Consider the following 19,821-nt stretch of genomic DNA (forward strand, 5'->3'; position numbering starts at 1 on the left):
AGGGGAACTCAGTATTCACTTAGTCACTGGAGTTTTAAAACCCATGGTAAGCAAAGGACAAACACAAGGATTTGACATGATAGGAACATGACAGGTCCTTTTACTGTTTGCCATCCAATTTACTTTCTTCATTATGAGCTTGCCAAGAAAGAGCAAGCAGAGCCCAAAGACACATGAACATTTCAGCACAGCATACAAATCAGTTCTGTTGTTTGTATGCTGCACCAATGGTATCATGAGTGAGGGCTGAGATAACATCCACAAATCACTTCTACTCTTTTGTGCTCTCAAAAACTATCCTTCATGCTGAAACTTCCAATAATCTCCTTATAGCTCCAAATGAAATTCAAACACACATTTCTAGAGAGATGGGGAGATGGGAGCCTGTTTTGTTTAAGTAGCATGGGGTTTTGGCTATTTTCAAATCTACTGGATGAACATCATGAACATTAACCTTGTAAAAAGAGCTTCTCTTCCTGCTAGATGCCACACACTGCACACCATACAGTCAGTTTAGAAACCACACAAAAGGGTGCCAGCAATACTATGCAACAGTTTATGCTCCTAAGACAATGCTATCCAACTCTGAAAAGCAGAGGACCAGGGCAAGCCAGGATACAGCTGACCACATTGGAAATGGTCTGAGCCACTGTGGTTTATCATCTCACCTTGTAAATGCTCCATGGGATATTTAAACAACTACAAATGTCTAGGAATTTGGGGTAAATGAAAAGAAAAATCAGTTCACACATATACTAGTTACAGAATGTTTTACTGTGCTGAGGGAGAATCCCACAATCCTGGCTTGAAAGAAGTCTCAACCCCAACACAGGCCATCTGTTGGTCAGGGAGAGGAAACTGCTCTGGAAAAGTCAGACCCAACTCATTCCAGAGGAAATACTACCAAAGAAAGCTGGGCAGTTAAAAACTGTCAACAAATAAGCAGAAAAAACATTCAGAATCATAAGGAAAACACAAGTTAAGAGCTCAGGAAAAGCTAGGCACAAACTAGGGCCTGCCCCTCTAGTGCATTTTCCTCTTCATGGTGCAGGCAGAAAAATTAAAGTCATCCTAAAGAAAACTTGAGTGTACACAGCTGTCCAACGAAGCACTTTTCCATCCATTTTGACAAATACATACAACCACTCTTTAAGCCTTTTCCCCTTCTTCCAGGAAGTTTGCATCACTGGGGTTGGTCACGCAACATTTAGAGCCCTGAACACATGAACAGCACCACTCTATAAAAGCCTCCCCAAAGATTAACTCCCTGCCCAAAGCCAACCACTGTATTACCTGTAGGAGGAAGAAATCACTCCTTCTCCACAATACTCCTATGGGAGAAGTGCATGTCACAGTTCCTGGCAAAGTATGATTATTCCTGTGCTTTAAGACCCACCAAGCACCATGATTCCTTCTTTTTCTAAGAACTACCCATCTATAATGTATGGAAGCTGCTGTTTGCTGCAGAGGGCGAAAAGCTGGTGAAAAAGAGGGTAAAAAGTATACTCTTCATGCTGGGGAGGAATATATGGTCCTTCCTTTATCCTCACCATCCTTCATGGTCTGAACAAAGGGATCTAAAGTGAATTCAATATCCTAGCACTAGAGAGAGGGGTAGAATTGGCAGTGGCACTGAGGAGCTGGAATTGGTGGTTGGTGTGGTTCTCATGAGGGTACCACCCAGGAGCACAGACAGCACAATGCCATCCATCTTTAATGATGCTGGTGACCCATATATTCAGAATTTCACTACTTACACACTGCTAGTGTGCTATTCAATATACACCTGGAGGTGGACTTTTCCCTTTTTCAGGTCCTCTCTTCAAAATCAAACACCAGCATTCTTCATTTGTTATAACATTAACTTCTGACAAACACTTGTTAATGGAGAAGAAACAGATAAACTGAGAGGAAAGATGAACTTGGATAAATCCATAAAACTACTTAATGGGTAGGGTCTAGCCTAGGTCTGACTATGAGCAAGTTTTAGCCAGGAATGTAGCATGGTCCCAGATGTGATGTCCCCCTTAATACTGCCAGTGATTTGTGCTTTTTTACTGTTCTCTATATTGGGAAGCAGCTGTGGCTCACAACTGTAGTTCTTGCTGTAAGGGTAACACAGAGAGTCTGGCTGATCCTGTGCACTTCAAGTCTATAGATCATGATAAAATTACACAGTGGAACTTGCCAAAAATAGTAGGATAAAAAAAGGATATATAGCACACTTCACAAAAACTTAACAGCACAAATTATTGTTCACAGATAGACATTGCTACTTTACTGACTACTGGTACCATTCCCACCTTTTTTGCTCATGGATATTTTGCAGACATATCTGTAGTATGCAGTTATCACAGTCCTGATTTTGCTCAGGTTTTCTCTGAGTATGGAAAACTGCATGCATGCATATAATGTAGCATACACTCAGACAGATGTCACCACCAAATAATATATCCCACTGAAGAACAACATTGCAGTCTTTTATCCCAACTCTCCTACCCATCTTTACACATAACATGAGAGTTGACATTTTGAGCTGCTCTGATTTCTGCAGCTTTTTTTTATTTAGAAGCCTTCATATGACATAGAAGTATCAGGTCCCATTTGACAGAGTATCAGGTTGACTCATATCAAGTTAAACTCTCCTTCAGGCTAAGAACAAAATACCCTGACATGTTGCCACATAGAGTTAGAGTGGCAAATTCCCTGGATTATAAAACATCTGTTGAAAACCAGTTCCCTGTCTAAGGCACAAGGGTTGTGTTTCTATGCCTCTTACTTTTTGCTTCCTCCTCCTCTCCATATACTACACATTTCTCTGCAGTTTGTTCTCTGATATTGCAGGTTCTCATCCCCTTTCAAGCTATCCTAGCATCTCAGATTTATATGGTACTAGAATATACATTTGTGGATTTAGATCACTTTTCCAAAAAGTCTTACTTACTATAAGAGCAAATGAAAGGAGGGATCACTTTTTATAGTCAGAAGCATTTAGGGAAATACTGCACACTCTGATGCATTAAGGTTTTTGAGAGGAGGAAAGGCATCGGGCTTGTCATCTATGTCAGTGCTCTCTACTTAAGACTAACAATTACAATGCAATCGCTCATCTGTACAGGGCATTTGTGAACTAATATGCAGCTCATTTGTTTAAATGATCAAATAAAGCACATTATGAATCAATCAGTTCTAACTCACCAGGAAAATAAGAGCTCATACCTAAATTCATTTGCTGCAAGCAGACGGTGGATTGCTTTTCTGTCCCTTTATGCAGCAGTCCTGCTCTCTTAGATCCTCTCTACTAAGAGAGGGACATACTGGGAGGTCAGTTTTCTGACAAGGTCATCTGCCTTCAGAGTATGAAGAGAATTGCACAGAAAGTGGGTTGGGCTATATTTAGAGTTTGGTCCAACTCCGTGCCAAGGTCCCCCCCGCTGTCTCTCTCTTGCAGCACCGTCTCAGGTTTATTCTTGCAGATTCTCAGCCCACAGAACACATGAGGATAGGAAAGTAGCACTGAGCTACTGCTGGATTGAGGTTTTTTGCAATTTGCTAAAAACAAGTGGATCAGCAGTTCAGATGAGAACTCCTTAAATAACAAAAGATAGGGACTAGAAGAGTGAGGGATTTAAGTGGATTTTCCCTTTTCAGTTGAATAAGGAGAGGAAACTGCCTGGGATAGAGCAAAAAGACTCTCCTGAGATAAGGTAAGGTTGCTTCATTTTTGTATTGTCATTGTAATTACAGAGCAATTGATGACTTGGATCAGATATGCTTTTTCTGCTACACTAGTTCTGCATGCCAGCATTAAGGGTATTTTTGGATAATGCAATGCTTCATGTAAAAATATCAATTCTCATTATCACTGTCTATAGGAAATGGGAAGATAAAAGGATATCAGCATGTGCAATAGAATATACAGTATTTGATTTTTACCTGCCTAAATTACTGTAAAAAGCACACAGCCATGCTGATAGACTGTATCATCTGAAAATGAGAGAACCCCAAATGTGAGGCTATATGCACACTGATTACATATACAGGCATGCATTTAGATGTGCTGAGTGATGTTTTAGCCCACGTTATTTTGTACATTATGAGTGAGCATGGCATCAAGTTTGTGATATAGGGCTTGCTATGGTACAGATATAAGCAAAAAGATAATAATTAATAAAGGAACACGTGCTCAAATCCCTTTATAGTTCCAAAGAAGTTGCTCAGCTCCAGAGTACAGGCAGTATTACAGATCATATTGTATTTGGTTTCCTTCCCACTGTGCACTGTACACTGGTTCAGCATTGCTTCTCCTTTTAAAAACACACATGGCTCAACAATTTTCCTCAGCACCATTTTAAACTGTTGTGATTCTTAAGGAAAAAAAACCCTGGGCAGAATACATCATTGCATACCTGTCTGTAAAGAGATCCTAGCACACTTCAGGTCACATAGGCATCATGATACTCTAGTGTAGATCCAGCATGAGGAGAATGTTGTCATGTAAAGACACTCTGGAGCCATGGATTTAGCACTGGCACACACACACACTTTCTAATGCAACATGACCACAGCAAGCACACAGGAATGGTAACCTGAAAATATTGGGTAGAAAGATCCACTTGATCCAATGGTTGAAACACCGATGGGACACCACCAAAATGTTCTTCACAACATAATCACTACATAAAAGTCTTAGCAGAAGCAACTGAAGAAAGGCAGATATAGGGATTCTGGATTAAAAGTAAGCAAAGAGCAAGAGAGGTCACCAAGTCACTGGGAGTTCAGCTAAAGTGACTGGGTGAGTTACCGTACCTATTTTGGGTGGTCTTGTTTTAATATAGCTGCTGGTTAAACAATGCCATGCATCAGGCTGTAAAAAATTCTAAGTTGGCAAAAGTCTTATCTGCTGAAAAAACTTCTGATTTTGCTTACTCTCAACTATGCATAAGATCATCTTATCATTCTTTGCTTCTGATTTTGCTTAGTAATTTATTCTTGGAGTCTTGAGTGTTAAGTTTATTTGAAAGATGCAGTAAAAACCACCCATTTCACACAAAATACCTTCCTAGCAGTCCTAAGACTCTTTAACCAATGAAAATTATGGTAGCATGCCATGGAACCAACTTGGGATGTGTTGCATGTGACAATTCAGACTCGTCCAGAAGGTTTATACTGTGAGGACTTGAAGAAGAGGCTGTTAAAGGAGTGTTACTGAAGTACTGCAATTGTATTTATCAAATTCATCAGCAAGTAAAAGGCTTCACAGTATAAAAGCACCTAGTGCAGTCTAGGATTTGAACAATCTGTTATAAACACTTGCTATACAGTGATAGAAAAGGGCAAAAATTCGTCTTTATAATTTTTAAATGTTCAGGTTTTGCCTTAAGTTATTGCTTAATGAATCGACTTAGTTTTTTGTGATACTTTGTGGTACTATTCTCCATTTGCATGTGGGAAAATATTACTTATTCCCCCATCAATACTAAAGACATCAGGGATGTAGGGTTGGCTTAAAGCAGTAGTGACTGAGCTTACTAATGCAGCATTCCCAAAGATGCCCCTGGCAGATGGACAGGAGCAGTGCTGCATCACAGACAGGCAGACAGGGACTGGCTTGTTTTGAAGGGAGGGTCATCACACCTTCCCCACAGGAGCTGAGCCTCAAATGTGTCTGTCACCCAAACTGGTGGGAGGTTTGTTGACATAGGGATGAAAGGATGACAGCTTTGGAAAATGGCAGTATGATGATGAATATGAGCATGGCATTACCAGAAGAAGCTAAAAAGAAGTACATCTGAGTGAACAGGCCTCATATTCTAAGGCAGACAGACCTCAATCTGCTTCTAACCTCTTTCTGAGGCCAAGCCTACTTGGTAGGATCTTCCTCTTTCTATTCTGTCCTCATAAAACTCCATTAAAAAATTCCAGCACCATGAATGAGCTTTGTCTTGCCAAGGTGTGGTCTTCAACGGGCACAATATGTCCATTCTAATGGAGACCACCACAGAAGGGAAAAAATTAAAAAAAAAAAAAAGTAAAAAGGAGGAAATTTATTTTTCCTCCTCTAATGTACAAAAGAAAGACCAAAACCCTTCCTTTCTATTGGCGGGACTGATGGGGCTGAAACCCACTTTCCTCCCTTGTGATGGGAGGGCATGGCTCTATATATTGAATGACATGTCCAAGGCTGTGGAGGAGGAGGAAGGCAAAGCCTGGCTGATGATGTGTGCTGCCAGCTGGCCAGGCAAAGCTCCAAGGGGACATTCACTCACTCCTTGCTTTGGCACTGTCCCCCTCAGCTGACAGGTGTAACAGGGCCAGAGCCAGATGGGTAAATCCGAACAGTGCCAGGGGGATAAGTCCCACCAGCAGTCAGATCCCCTTCTCTACTGACTGTACTTATGTTCTGCCTTGGGGGCTTTCTTCTGGTGCAACCAAACAACAAACAATCCTGGGATTTTCCTCCCTCCCTCCCTGCCAAGCTGAACACACAGAAACAAGCCGAGATTTTGGGGAAAGTCAAAGCATACCTCAACTCAAACTGAAACAAGGACCTTTAGCAAGAGGTCCTGTCAGGTGCTACAGCACCAATGTTACACAGCTCTGCAGTCAATCTGCAGGACCCAAGATTCACCTCCATCCACCACCATCAATGCACAGCTGGTGCTGCAGCCAGCATCCAGGCAGGGACACCCAAAAGGGGACTGGAAGAGTGTGAGAAGGGTAAAGGTGGCACCTGGAGTCACTCTGTGAGTACCTGGGTACAGATCTATGTGTATACTTGCATAGGGGAGGAACACAGCATTTGGTAAGAAAACAGATTGCTACAACTGCTGAAGGAGCTCTGCCTTAAACCTTGCACTGAAATTTTCTTTCAAAACCTTTAGTGACTACTGCAACAACTTATGAATATACTTTTCAGGAAGGGATGGAAGATGATATGCCAACACATGCTGTATAGGAAAGAGAGATACTTATAGACACAGAAAAATCACAAAGCTATAATTAAGCAAACAGTTACTTAAATAAATTATAGTCATTCTGCTAAACAGTACTTTCCCCTGAGACTTACTCGTAACCAGGACAGGGAAAGAAATCAAAGTTCATACTCACAAGCAGCCACATACCCCCAACCTTTGCCTGACCTGCTTTTGCAAATCCATCTCTCAAAAATAGCAAGGAAAAACTCAACAACACAACTTTTCCATAGGGTGCCCTGCTGTATTTTGCTCTCTGTGCACCAGTGGTAGAGTGATATCTTGTTGCAGAAAACAGTCTTCCCTGAGGTGAGGAATAGACTCATCATCTGCATTTTCTTTCAGTCTGATACAAGTGTTGGGACTGACAGAAAGATCTCCAATGCTGGTTTTCACATTTTGCATTACAGAATATTACTTTTAACTGTGGTAAATTTACTGTTGTCTACTCAAAGCACAAAAAATCTTCATGCTCACAGCTAAGCACAGTAAGGCACAGAACAAGAAATCCACTGGAACACTGAGGTACTCTTCAGGCCTGCAGTACCACGCTGCTTGGCAGGTGCAAGTGCCAGCTCTAAACTCATGAAAACTGCCAGCAGGCCACAGTCTGCTACACTCAGTGACCTACTTCTTGCCCAGACATCTTTGTGGTCCCACTCAGTACAATTTTCTGGGTCTCAGTCCTAACTTTGGTGATTATTCAGGATGGGTATACAACCAATTTGCGTGAGAAGATGAAGGGTTGTCAACTTTGAGACAATTTCCAACGCCAATCCCACCTATACAATTTGGCATTAAGCTATGCAGGAAGAAACAGTTCAAACTTGGATTATTCAAAACTAACACAAATTTCTTATCTTCTGTTACATAAGCCTAAATTCATTCAATTGCAGCAAACTCACAGTGACCACTACTGATGCTAAAATGCCACAGAAAGTAATCCAACAACACGCGAGTTCTTTTGTCTCAAACACCAGAGAGTAAAAGTGCATATAGACAGCTGCAAAACTGTAAATTACAATTTTACATAAAATGAAACATAGTCCTGTTAGAAGAAATCCTTGGAGGAGAACTTTCCCACTTTTCACTCATAACCAGCTTTTTAGTATACCAGTCTGATCTGCAGGCATTCACTTCAACAGGAGAACAGCATCCAAGCCTTAGCATGCAAATAACATTGCAAAAAAATAAAAGTCAGTATTTTTATTTTAGCATAGTCCTCGTGCACTTTTCTTAACCACTAATAATACTGAAGGTGAATAAAAGAATGAAAGATGAAAAAAAAAATCTCTAAATGGATGTAAAATAATTTAGATACTCTCCCTAAAGAAACAATTTAGAAATCATGTACGAAGTACAGTAAAAATAGGCATTTTACATCATCTTGTCAGTCTTTAAGAACACTCAATTTAAATAGCAAATGAGCAGCAGCCACTCTTCCTGTCACTGCATTTTCTTCTGCTAACACAACGCTTAGAGATGTCATCCAATGCAACTTGATGTGTGTCCCCTCTCACAACACCTGCCTTAAAAAGGGGGAAGGCAAGGAAGTCCCACTTGGGAAGAAAGTGAGACTGTACAGGATGAGCTTGTCAGTATGTGAGAAAAATGAAGGGTTGAGATGATGTGTCAGGGCTCGTGTGCTCGAGCACCTGCTGTTCCTGTGCAGTTCCTCTCACTCAGCCAAGCCCAGGGGCTGCACATTCCCTTCCACATCACCCACTCACCAGCACCAACCCACTTAGAAGGAGAGACAACCAGACTGCAATGGAGGCTCCACACAGATGAGTAGACACCAAGAGGTTGAAATTATATGACCTTTCTTGCAACTTAAGGCTCTTGAAGGGGGAAAAACAGAGCCTTTGTTCCCCCTCACACTATCTTTCATCTGACTTCCAGCTGTCTGAGGTGGACAGCATGTAGTCTAATTACAGGTTTGTTGAATCTTCCCAGAGACTGGCTCCTTACGTGGGCAAAGAATTTCACAAGTCTCTTTGGGAGCATAGATATTCCTCCATTTTGGACTGCCCCATCATAAATGTACAAGGCAGGTTTCCCTTCAACTTCGCTCCTTGACACTGAAATTAAAGGAAGAAATGCCAGGCTTCATCAAACAAACAGTGCAGGGTATGGAGCAGTCACTGCAGAAGGCCCAGCTAGCCTCTTCTCTACTCCTTTCCTGTGACATGTCACTTAAATAGAGCTGTTAACATTGAAGACATTTTTATTATTAAAACTGCAAAGCTGTCACAGGTACTAAGCAGTCAATATTAAACTTCACAATTGTTGATGATGTACTACATAGATGAGTAGATATGCTGTGTTTCCTTTGTGTAAATGCCCAGTGCACGTGGTCAGAGAAGGGAATTCTAGAAGATTCATTTAAATGGAAGTCAGGTGTGTGTATGTGCTTTGTTATACTGAAGAGCTTGGGAGTATGCATTGAGGGGGACTCATCTCAGGGGGACTGCTTAGCCTTTAGCAAACCACTAGCACTCTTCCATCTCAGTTTGTCTTACTGCAGAAAAGAAAAAAAAAAATAGAAATACCCCTTAATGGGGTGTGTTGGAGCCTAAATAACACATGCAAAGTTCTATGGGATTCTGGAAGTGCTATAGGAGAATATAATAGTTGTTTATTATATTCTGACAGGAAGGACATGAAATCCCTTTCTTTAACCCTTGAAAAAGCATAAGTGTTTTTAGAAGTATTTTTGAGAATCTAAACCAGTTGTATTCAGATCATTAATATGAAGAACAAGCTTGGGGCTCACTCTGTCAGAGCCACAGTTCAGTAGGATGCATTTTGATTCTGAGTTACAATCTCCAGGTTCCAGTATTGACAGCCACCATCAAAGGCTTCTTTGTCATGTCTTTGCTATTCAGCAGCTTCTGGGAGAGCGCCCTGACACGACACAAGAGAATGATAAGGGTTAGCCTTATCCAGAGGGTTTCACTACCACATCCAGCTCAAGGACAAACTGCTGACAGGCTCTGCAAAGCTGGGGTCAGAATACACATGGTGTGGGAGAGACAGAAGCTTTATCTGAGAGAGAGTGCTTTATCTAGCTCCTGAAGTCTGAACTCTGGAAACAGCCTCGTAAGGCAGATGTCCTCTGGTATCCTGTACCAATTCACATGATGTGAATTCTTCCTTTGAGACCCTGGTGGGAAATGCAGTCTCCTCCTTGTTGATTTAGTGCAGGACTGCTGATAAGGAAACCCTGTGCAGCAGAACACTACCCACAGCACAACAGGGATAAGACAGGCAGCAATCTGCAGAGGGAGATCGGCACCTTAGCCAAAGTTACAGAAACCAGCAATTGTAACATATTCCACGTCTTACAATATGGGAAACAGCACAACCCTCACATCAGAGATACTTTGTCTCTCACTGTTTGTCTTCGGAAGAATAAAGCACAGCTATGTATAATTAATGATATCAAACAGAGCCCAGCATAGCAATAAACCTCCCCAAACAATAAATCTAAGTACTGTCATGGTCATGTTATCCTTTTGTTTTTGGTTTTTTTTTTAAATTGAAGTAATTACTTAGCTCAGCTATGGTCAGGACTGGAAGGCTACACCAGGACTGTAATGAAGGTATAACCCTGGGGAACAATTCTGATTATAGTGAAGGTTTCAGCTGACTACATTTTAATTAATCTGAGTAGTACAGCACTCTGAATCCCCAGATATGCCACATCAATTTGCAGACTAACATGACTCGTTTTACAGCATATTTTAACATTGCTCTAATAAATTCTTCAATGGTCCTTTTAAGTCTCAGAGGTAATCTAATTTCTTTTCTATTTTTATTATAGAGGCTTTCAAAAGGCATTTCAACTATATATCACTAAAATCATGTGGCTGTAGAATGCCAAATATAGCATCAGAAACCAAATACCTCTTCAATACTTTTATAAGTTAAAAGCACAAAGACATTCCTAATTACGAAAGAAGGGGTTTTTTTTGTATTTTGTAAAAGCATTTTAATTTAAAATATGTTTCTATTATAATAAAGATGAGCCACAGTAGCATTTGGTTAAAAAGCTCAGCAATGAACTAGCATAATAATATGAGGTAACATGACAAGATAAAATCAGGATGTTCAGGGTTCAACACATGGTGCAGTGTTATATACATTTTCTGTATCATCCAGGCTTAAGGGAGTCATGCTTAAAGCCTGACATGCATAGAAACACATGGCAAAGGACGAACCAGATCTAAATACAAGCAAGTTTTAGCTGATACATCATAAGACCCATAAGATGATGTCATTTATATCTTTAAATTCAGTAATTTTCCTGTGCATTCTTCTCTGCATCATGAATTCACCAGTGTTTTGCTACTGTATGGAAATGAAAATGTTAAACTGCCCAGTACTCTCCCCGTTTCTTCTGAGACACTGCAGTCCCCAGTATCAGTTAAATGTGACCTGCTGTACACTGTCCCCATCCAGTAGTAGTAGTAGATACCAAACCTTCCTCCAAGAGGAATGTAAAAACCAGAAAAAGATCCAGACAATGTGAAAGAACCAGGAAAAACCCTGAAGACAGTGTTTAAGCAGAAAGGGCTAAACCCAAGAGAAGGGCAGCCAGCATACACCACTGAAGCCAGTGGCAGGAAAGGGAATGAGGGCAGGAGATGTGGGGCTCTGGTTCTGAGTCAGAATGCTTCTCCTTGTCATGTAGAAAATGCTTTGTTTCCTGCAAAACCCAACCCTCTCCCCTTCTCAGCACGGTGAGCTGCTGTACCCCCTGCTCAGTGCCTGGACAGTCACGGTTCCTTGGTCCCTGCTAGTGTGTTTCCACACGGGTGGAAACACACTTGCTCCTGGCAGCTCCCACCTCTGTGAAGGGGTACCAAGCCCTCCCTGCTACACCACCAGGCCAAATGCAGCACAAATCTACCAGGTGTTCATTGTTGTTACCTAAATCTTTTGAAAAGACAGGCACTGAAGAGGCTAGGGGAAAGAAAGAGAAGTGAATTCACATGCCCCTTACCCCAGTGTATCCATAAAGCTGACAAAACACAACCCAAATGAAATAAAATATGAATTAGTTTAGTTTTCCAGGGTGAAACTGTTCTGTGCAGGATAAGAAAGCACATCTCACTTTCGTGCAGAAGCAATGGATCCCCTTTGACAGCAAGCGAGGTACAAACCTATGCTCACATCTCTAGCAAGGCATCCAGTTCATTATTTTCTGTTTGCTTCTGCTAGCCCAAGAGTACCACAGATATTCTATTTTACAGTTGTCATTACCCCAACCATTACAGTAATCATTTGTTACAGTAAATAATCACAGAATTGGGTAAAGGCAATGGCATTCTCTGGAGCATGCAAAGTTATTCCAGGCTGGAAACCAGTCATTCATGCCTAGGAGTAATTGTTTGTGAAACCAATGCTTGAAGAGCTTGGACTGTAAACCTCCAAAAAAAAAAAAAAAAAAAGAAAAAGAAAAAAAGAAAAAAGCATCAATTACCACAGGGCACAAAACCTGATCTTTTTATTTGGAGAGGCAGATTTGCAAGCCTCAGTCATTTTCATTCTTTTTTTTATTTCACACTCGGCAACCAACCGAGTATTTAGTTCAGGTTTCAGAAGAGCTTGAGTGATGTATTTAACACCCACTGGGTACACCACCACTTACACCGTGTTCAAGCCAGCAGGAAAGGAACAGCTGCTATTGCTCTCCCTGCCTCAGGTTAAGCACCAGGACTGGGAACCCAGCACCATGAATGTGTGAAAATACCAGCACTCATATGCTGCAGCCTCCAGTGATCTAGAATTCCCCTCCTAATTTTCTGTTCTTCACTCATGCCATATCTCTTAATTGCATCCAAGGATGTGGAAAGGTAAATAACATGGTGCACTTAACTCAGGCTGACCCTAAAAGCTGCTTCAAAACTGTGAGGTTGGGCAGATCCTAGCCAGGACCTCAGAAGTGAGCCCAAAAGAGCTTGAGCCTACAAAGCCTTATCACTCCATGGCTCTGAACAATATTCTGGCTGATAAAAAAGGTGTAAAAGAGATAGGTCAAAAGCCTCCAACCTGCATACAACACAGAAAGCATTAATGAGATCAAACAATTCTCAACTTCCAAATCAAAAATGGGAAGCAGAAGTCACTGCAGAGGATTTTAATTTAAAAAACTGCTGCTGTTCTTACTTGTTGGTCAAGACTTGTGTTAGCATGTATTTTACTAAGCTCACTTGTAATCTGCCACACAAGGGTGAAACAAACTTCCTTCTGCTGTATTCTTGTGTTCAGTTGTCGGGTCATTTTTCTAAGAGAGTTTTGAAGTGTACAGAGCCAGGAGTTGGACATGATCACACATCCATAGATCTGTGCTGCATTCAGCACAGTCTGCTACCAGGTGAGAGCAAGTTGTCTGCAGAACAAACAGGAGCCAATCCCAGTCTGCCTCAGATGGCTCCTCTCGTTGCTCTCAGGAGGCCCAAAGCAGGCAGCTGCTCCTCCTCACTAGGAGTGCTTGCCGTGGCATCCCAACACATCAGGCTCCACTCCCCACGAATCTATACATTATTAATCTTATCTGAAGCAGACAGTGCTGACGCCCAGCTTCCTCAGTGTCTGGAGGAATACCAGCTGTCTCCAGCTCTGCACAAGGAAATAGAATCTCAGCATGTATCAAGAAGAAATATTTCTTAAGGATTCAGAATCCTTCCCCTCTCCTTTTCCCTATGCACTATCAAAGCAACTGCCTGGGATTCATATGCCCCTCCATGGCTCTGCATGCCCAGGAGCAACACACTTCTTTCTTGTCTTCTGCTTACAAGATGACTGTGCCACTTTCTCTCAGACAAGGACCTGGTCCCAACAGCTCATCCATTTGAGGGTTTTTGGGATGGGTTACATACACAAGGATTGTCTTTGTCAGACCAGCAGAAGGAGATGCCCAGATTTTGCAGCCAGTGGAAGATAGGGCAGCACACCTCTCAGAGCACAGGAAAGGACACTAAAAAAACTACTGTACTCAACAATTCCTTAAAATGTACCTCTTAGAGGTCCTTCATGTTCTTGGTACTGAGGTTCAACAATTTCTATGGTTATTTTCATCAGCTGTGGAGCATTACAGCCAAGAGATACCACACAGCTGCTAATGTTGTAAATAACATAGTTCATTGCTACTGAAAGACAACCAAATTGAAAAACAACCTTTAACCTTGAACTTAAGAACTCATTTATAAGGGGTAGCAGGTAAGATTCATATTCATCAGCCCTTCTTAGAAGTGACCATAATCAACTGGATGGCAAATTACACAAAAAGAGGAAAGAAGGGATTTTTACTAACTTACAGAGGTTTTGAAGTCTCTAACCATCTCAGAGATGTTCTCATGGTTGTGTAGACATGGCATGGACTGGTACAATACAAAACCATGGCTTGACAGGTAGATTAACTCCTTAAAATCCAAAGAGCACTAACTACTGTAGCTAATTTTGCATCAGAAACTTGTTTCTTTGACCAGAGCAGGATGCAGCCCAGCAGTGAGTTGGTTTATGAACAGTCACATTAAGACACACATATCTTGCATATCTTATCCTCTCAAGGAACTCAGGGGTCTCTACTGTGTCAACATTACATGTGAGGAAGCACTATTTTTAAATAAAAACCTTTCACTCTAGGGTAAAAAGTGATTTCCAAACAGTTTTTGATCCCCTAAATCAGGAACTGAGACTTTGCTAGCGAGTGGAAAAGTTTTCTACAATTAGAAATGTTACAACCAAGTGATGAAGCATCATTCAAGCAACCTCAAATGGCTCACAAGCAGTCATTTTTACTGTAGAAGGTGACACACCATGTTCAGGTCTAATAAACATCAGTTGTTATTAGAAAAAGACACTAATTCGACTCACTGTTTCCCACAGGTTTACAGCACTAGTAAATCCACGTTTGTGTCATTAATGTATAGAACTAATGACCAGTAAGAGTGCAGTAAGTGGTGATTAAAGCAATAGAAATGCCCCATTACACAGATGTTATTGCTGTTGTGTGTGGAGGCACTGTGTAGTAAGGGAGTATTAACTTCTAAAACCATGCTCATTTTACACAGTTGGGCTCTCCAATGAAAGCTGGATTTGGATCATTTTAGTGTAATAACATATTCTCAAGTGTCATTTTATTTTTTAAATTGGTAATTATAATGAAACACTCTGGTTGAACAGTATTACCCTCACCCACTTACACCATCAAAAAAAGCAAGATGTCAAATTTCCTTTTCCTAAAGTTTGTTTTTGGCAAAGCAAGTCACCTGTACTCTCAGGTACTGTTTAGAAAGTAAGATTAGCAGATAGAGCCATTTACCTCCTCAAACATTGCACTTTTTACATTGCCATACTTGCCACATAACTTCAGCCATGGCAAATAAAAATCTGTCACAAATCTGTGTTTGACAGGGCTCTTTATGCCTCTTGGAGCAGGTTGATAAGTTTTGTAGCATAAAACCTGGCATGAAGTTCTTGAAAAAATGAAGATTTCCACACAGAAGATTGAAACATATTATATATCCACACTCAAACTCCACAAGGCAAACCTACTCTCATATATTTACCTGGCAAGTATGTATGAAGGTTGTTTGACTGTTTATCATTGCAGCAAAGGAAGGCTGGATAAGCATTTATATCTCATCAAATTGGCTTTGGCCTATAGGCTTCCCCACACTCCTATCTGGGTTTGACCTTTACAGTCACCTATGTATTTCTATTAAAATACTTTCACTAAGCCTTCCTCACAAGGCAATGACAATTAGTTCCCATTAAGTGATTTCCAATTAACCAGTGGTCTTAAGAATCTGATGTCTCACATACGAATGTAGGGTTGGAGCCAAGATCTGCCTGTTTGTACAGGACAAAGCAATTTAAATATATACTAGTCAGAGAGTTTGATTTTAATCACATAAGACACAGTATTTGTCCAAGCAAAAGCACAAGGGGAATACACTAAAAACCAAAAGAAAACAACCCCCCTCAAACGTGGCTGCTGAAAGAAAATTATGGTCGCATCTCTCATGCTAGAAATGTTGATATATGAGTTCAGAGTTGCTGCCAAGGCTATGGTCATTCTGAATACATATTAGTTGTTCAGCTTCTACCCACAAGATTTAAAGAATAAAACAACGTACAGTTTTGCATAGATCTGATACTTCACTTAAAATTAAACAAGTTGTTTGCTTTTTTTGTTGTCTTGTTTTGCTAAAACCAACCACCACTCTGCATGTGTTTAGAAGAACTCACATTTTTCAGGAGTCTTTTAATCAATCATAGCGATTTATAAACCCATTTCAAAAATAAATATTTAGAGGTCATGTAAGCAATGAACTCAGAGAATGGCTGAGATCCAAGCATTGTGTAGACTGAATGACATGATCCTCCAGACATTTTTCTGCCCATGTGGTGCCATCAAAGAATTTTGGTTTTGTTTTTTTTTTTTAACATAATGACAAAAATTAAGGAAGGAAATAGAGAGACATATGAGGAACCTAGAACTGTGAAATGAGACAGAAATAATGCAAGAGGGGTCACATCCCATCATTCAAACATGGACCAGGAGAAGGGAAAGAATAAGATAAGAAGAAAAATCAGAGCAGCAATGGCAGCCAGGTCTTTTCATGGAAAGAGCTTAAGAACAAAATTAAAACAAAAAACAACCCTCACACTTCTCTTCAGACATCAGCTACTCTCTGCAGTCTCCTCTCCTCACCAGTTTGGACATGACTTTTACCAGAAAACCATTTTCAGTTGCCCATTTAGACCCTGAGATGCTTGAGGAAAGCGTTGAGGACTCAGCTGTCATGCCAACATTAAATGTGGTTGGCAAAATACTCTGCTCCACTAATTATCTTTCCCTGATCAAAAAACTTCCTGGGGGCGACCAAGGAAAAAGTAAAGGAGAAACCACACCTCACTGTTGATAAATTCACTGTCATTTCAGACCACTGGACAACTCTAGAAGTGCTGCCTCTCCTTCAGTTCAAGTAAGAGCACAAGAGACTGAGGCACCTTCTGATTTTGGCAGTCACACAAAAGATTCTTCTCTGGCCTGGCCACCAACCATGCCAGGCCTTTGTAGCAATTTGCAGCAATATCCTTCATTGCACTACTCTGCTAAATTAGCTGCAGATGCTTCCGTAGTCAATCTTTCCTTAGTTGTGTGCTTCAGAAAAAATGAATTGGAAAAGTCTGCTTCATCAGCTCTGTATCAGCCACAAAAAGCTGCATGAAACCATGAAGTCAAGCTCAAACACCCCTGGAGAATTCTGGAGCATCACTGTCACACGCCAATTTTACAATTTCATCCACACAGCTGAAAGGATGTTTAAAACCAACATTTTTGGGGACAAAGAAAATCTCATTTCATTCTTCTCTCATTATGGAAGTGTGGCTGAAACCTCCTATTCTCAGAAAAGCCAAAAATAAATAAATGCTGGTACATGCAGGGAAGTTTTAGCCTCAGAAGTGGAATTTCTCACAAGAAAGCTGAAGATATAGGAAAGAACACTATTCCTTCTCTCAGCTAAAGCAATTGCTAACATGATTATATGGTTTCCCTTTAAGGTTCACTTGCACAAAGGGAGGTGAGCCTATCAGTAAATAGCAGAGTAAATTATCACATGCCCATAAACCTCTCATCCTATAACTGCCATACACCTGAATATCATCATGGAAGCAGATCCCATACTCAAGGTGAAAGCAATCTAAGGCCTTCCTGTAAACTTGAGCTCCATTTCAGACCCTGAGATGCTGTTTCCTAGCAGCATGACGTGAGCCATTGTGTTGACAGTCAGGCTGCTTCTGGGAATCACCACTGCACTTCCACGCCTGACTCTTCTCCTACTTTTTCAGACTTACCTCTGTATCTCTCTGGTTTGGTGCTCCAACTCATCCTATACCATGAGCTAAAACCCTAAACATTAAACCCTTAGTTCTTCATTTTAAGTCTCAGATTGAGAATCTGCTAAAATCCAGGATGCTCAAACTGTGTTCTGAAACTACAAACTACAGTCCTTTTCCCAGCACCTTCTGTACATATACTGGAAAAAATACTACAAAGCTTATCAGGAAAAAAAAAGCCAACTTCTCTACAAGTAGAGTGAGATTTCAGACAGCAGCCACAGTCTATAGTGAAAACAGATATGCCAGAGCACAGAATGGGAAGATGATTTTTCCCAAATCACATGCCAAGTTAAATGGCAACTCCAGGAACAGTATGCAAATCTCACTGATGTGGTAAAACATCTGCAAGCCCACGTGTGGCTTTTCTGCTTATTTATGGTATGTGTCTCTACATCCAGTTATTTTTCACATGCTGAATATGCAAGACTGAAGTATGCTTTTCCCACCCTCGGGAAGCCTTACATGTAACTGGTCGTTATTTTCACAGAGTGAATTTCCACCAGAGTGGGAAACATACCTTTGAATACCCTTTGTTCATCTAAAATCCTGTGTCTTTATGCTTGCAGTTACCACATTTCTCTTAGGGTTACTAGAAATATTACCATGTTTCTCTTATTTCTGAAAACTCTTTCTGGTTAGATAGGGTAAATCCTCCCTGTCCCTTACTAATTGTAAGGTTGTTTCTCCAAGTGCCCACTGTGCTGAACTTGGGTTACAAGTTATATCACAGAAGAAAAAGAAAGCCACCAAGCATCCCCTATAGTGTTGGTGGCACACAGGCAGGGAAGTTCAAGCAGGCAGGCAAAGAGAAGCTGTTGTACTCCTCCTACCCCCTGCTTTGTATGTGCAATACCCCCGTTTCTCAGGACACTCTTAGTGACTCCTTGTCTCACAAAGAGCCCACAATGCAGTTCCCACTGCACATCCCCTTTTCCTTGCTTCTTAGGGAATCAAGGTCTTTATATGACAACCACAATATCTCTGTGTGTATGTCTGTGCGTTGATCCCAGAGTTTTTTCCTGGCCCACAGCCATTGAGCCAAGGTTCAACAAAAAGCTGGAGAAAGCAAATTCCTGCAAGTTCTTACAAGTTTTGTGAAAATGGGCAGGAAGGCAATTCTATAATTATCTTTGTGAAAGGCAAGGCTGGCATGTGCAATCCCAGAGAGAAGGGAGCATCCCAGCAAATTCCTCAACCATGGGAAAAGCTTCCACTGAGACTCACAGTCAACCACTGGACACAAATTTATAGGCAAGTAGGCATGTTCAACCCCAGTGCTCAGAAAACAACTCATCTGGCTAGGCAGGCACTGCAAAACATAGTCATTTGAATGATTTATTCCATTCTTTCTTCTAAGAAATATTTCCCAGCATTGGATCAGGAGGGAGCAAACGGGTGACACACATTTGCTAGCACAGCAAGGATCTTTATAAAAGCAGATTTTGTATTTTCCAAATTAAACAGAAAAAAAGGGTGTGGTAAGGGATCCTGTCTGTTTCTAAGCCTCTTTTCAAACACTTTGCATGCATGTACATTCAAATACAGAACAGCATCCATTCTGAAATAAGCACCAGGGTGGAGCCAATGTATCTGTCTTGGGGTAGCTAAGTTTACTTTTTCAAGGTCTGTATTTCAGAGTACAGATATCTATTATGAATATTTTGATCACACATCCCCAGTCAGCACTGGCTGTGACTGCTTAAATAAGAGGAGAAAGGGGAATTCTGAACCCATCATCACCCTTATTCAAGTCATGCCCCTTTAGCTGCCCAGGCCCAGTTCAAAACCTACACAAACCAACTTGGCGGCAGTGGCCCTTTACTCACTCAGGCTGTCTACTGCTCACCCTGCTCGTGATGATCCAGGGCAATCACAGAGCAAAAGCAAGCCACTCACCTGGGAGATTTGCAGGCGATTGGAGGAGGCA

At 41.1% G+C, this 19,821-nt stretch overlaps 1 protein-coding gene across 7 annotated transcripts in view; it reads right to left on the reverse strand.

Moving 5' to 3' along the window:
* CMSS1 (cms1 ribosomal small subunit homolog) overlaps nucleotides 1–19,821 on the reverse strand; it is a 225,670-nt gene that overhangs the window by 29,949 nt on the left and 175,900 nt on the right. Inside the window, exon 1 of one of the 7 annotated variants that reach the window (XM_069021442.1) lies at nucleotides 3,220–3,297. The exons of the other annotated variants lie outside the window; for them this stretch is intronic. Within the exon in view, the coding sequence (XP_068877543.1) occupies nucleotides 3,220–3,229 (10 nt within the window). The 5' untranslated portion in view covers nucleotides 3,230–3,297. Of the gene's footprint in view, nucleotides 1–3,219; nucleotides 3,298–19,821 lie in introns of those variants that run through there. 7 annotated transcript variants of the gene reach the window in all.

The sequence above is a fragment of the Aphelocoma coerulescens genome, chromosome 1 (assembly GCF_041296385.1).
Source record: "Aphelocoma coerulescens isolate FSJ_1873_10779 chromosome 1, UR_Acoe_1.0, whole genome shotgun sequence".
Classification (NCBI taxonomy): domain Eukaryota; kingdom Metazoa; phylum Chordata; class Aves; order Passeriformes; family Corvidae; genus Aphelocoma; species Aphelocoma coerulescens.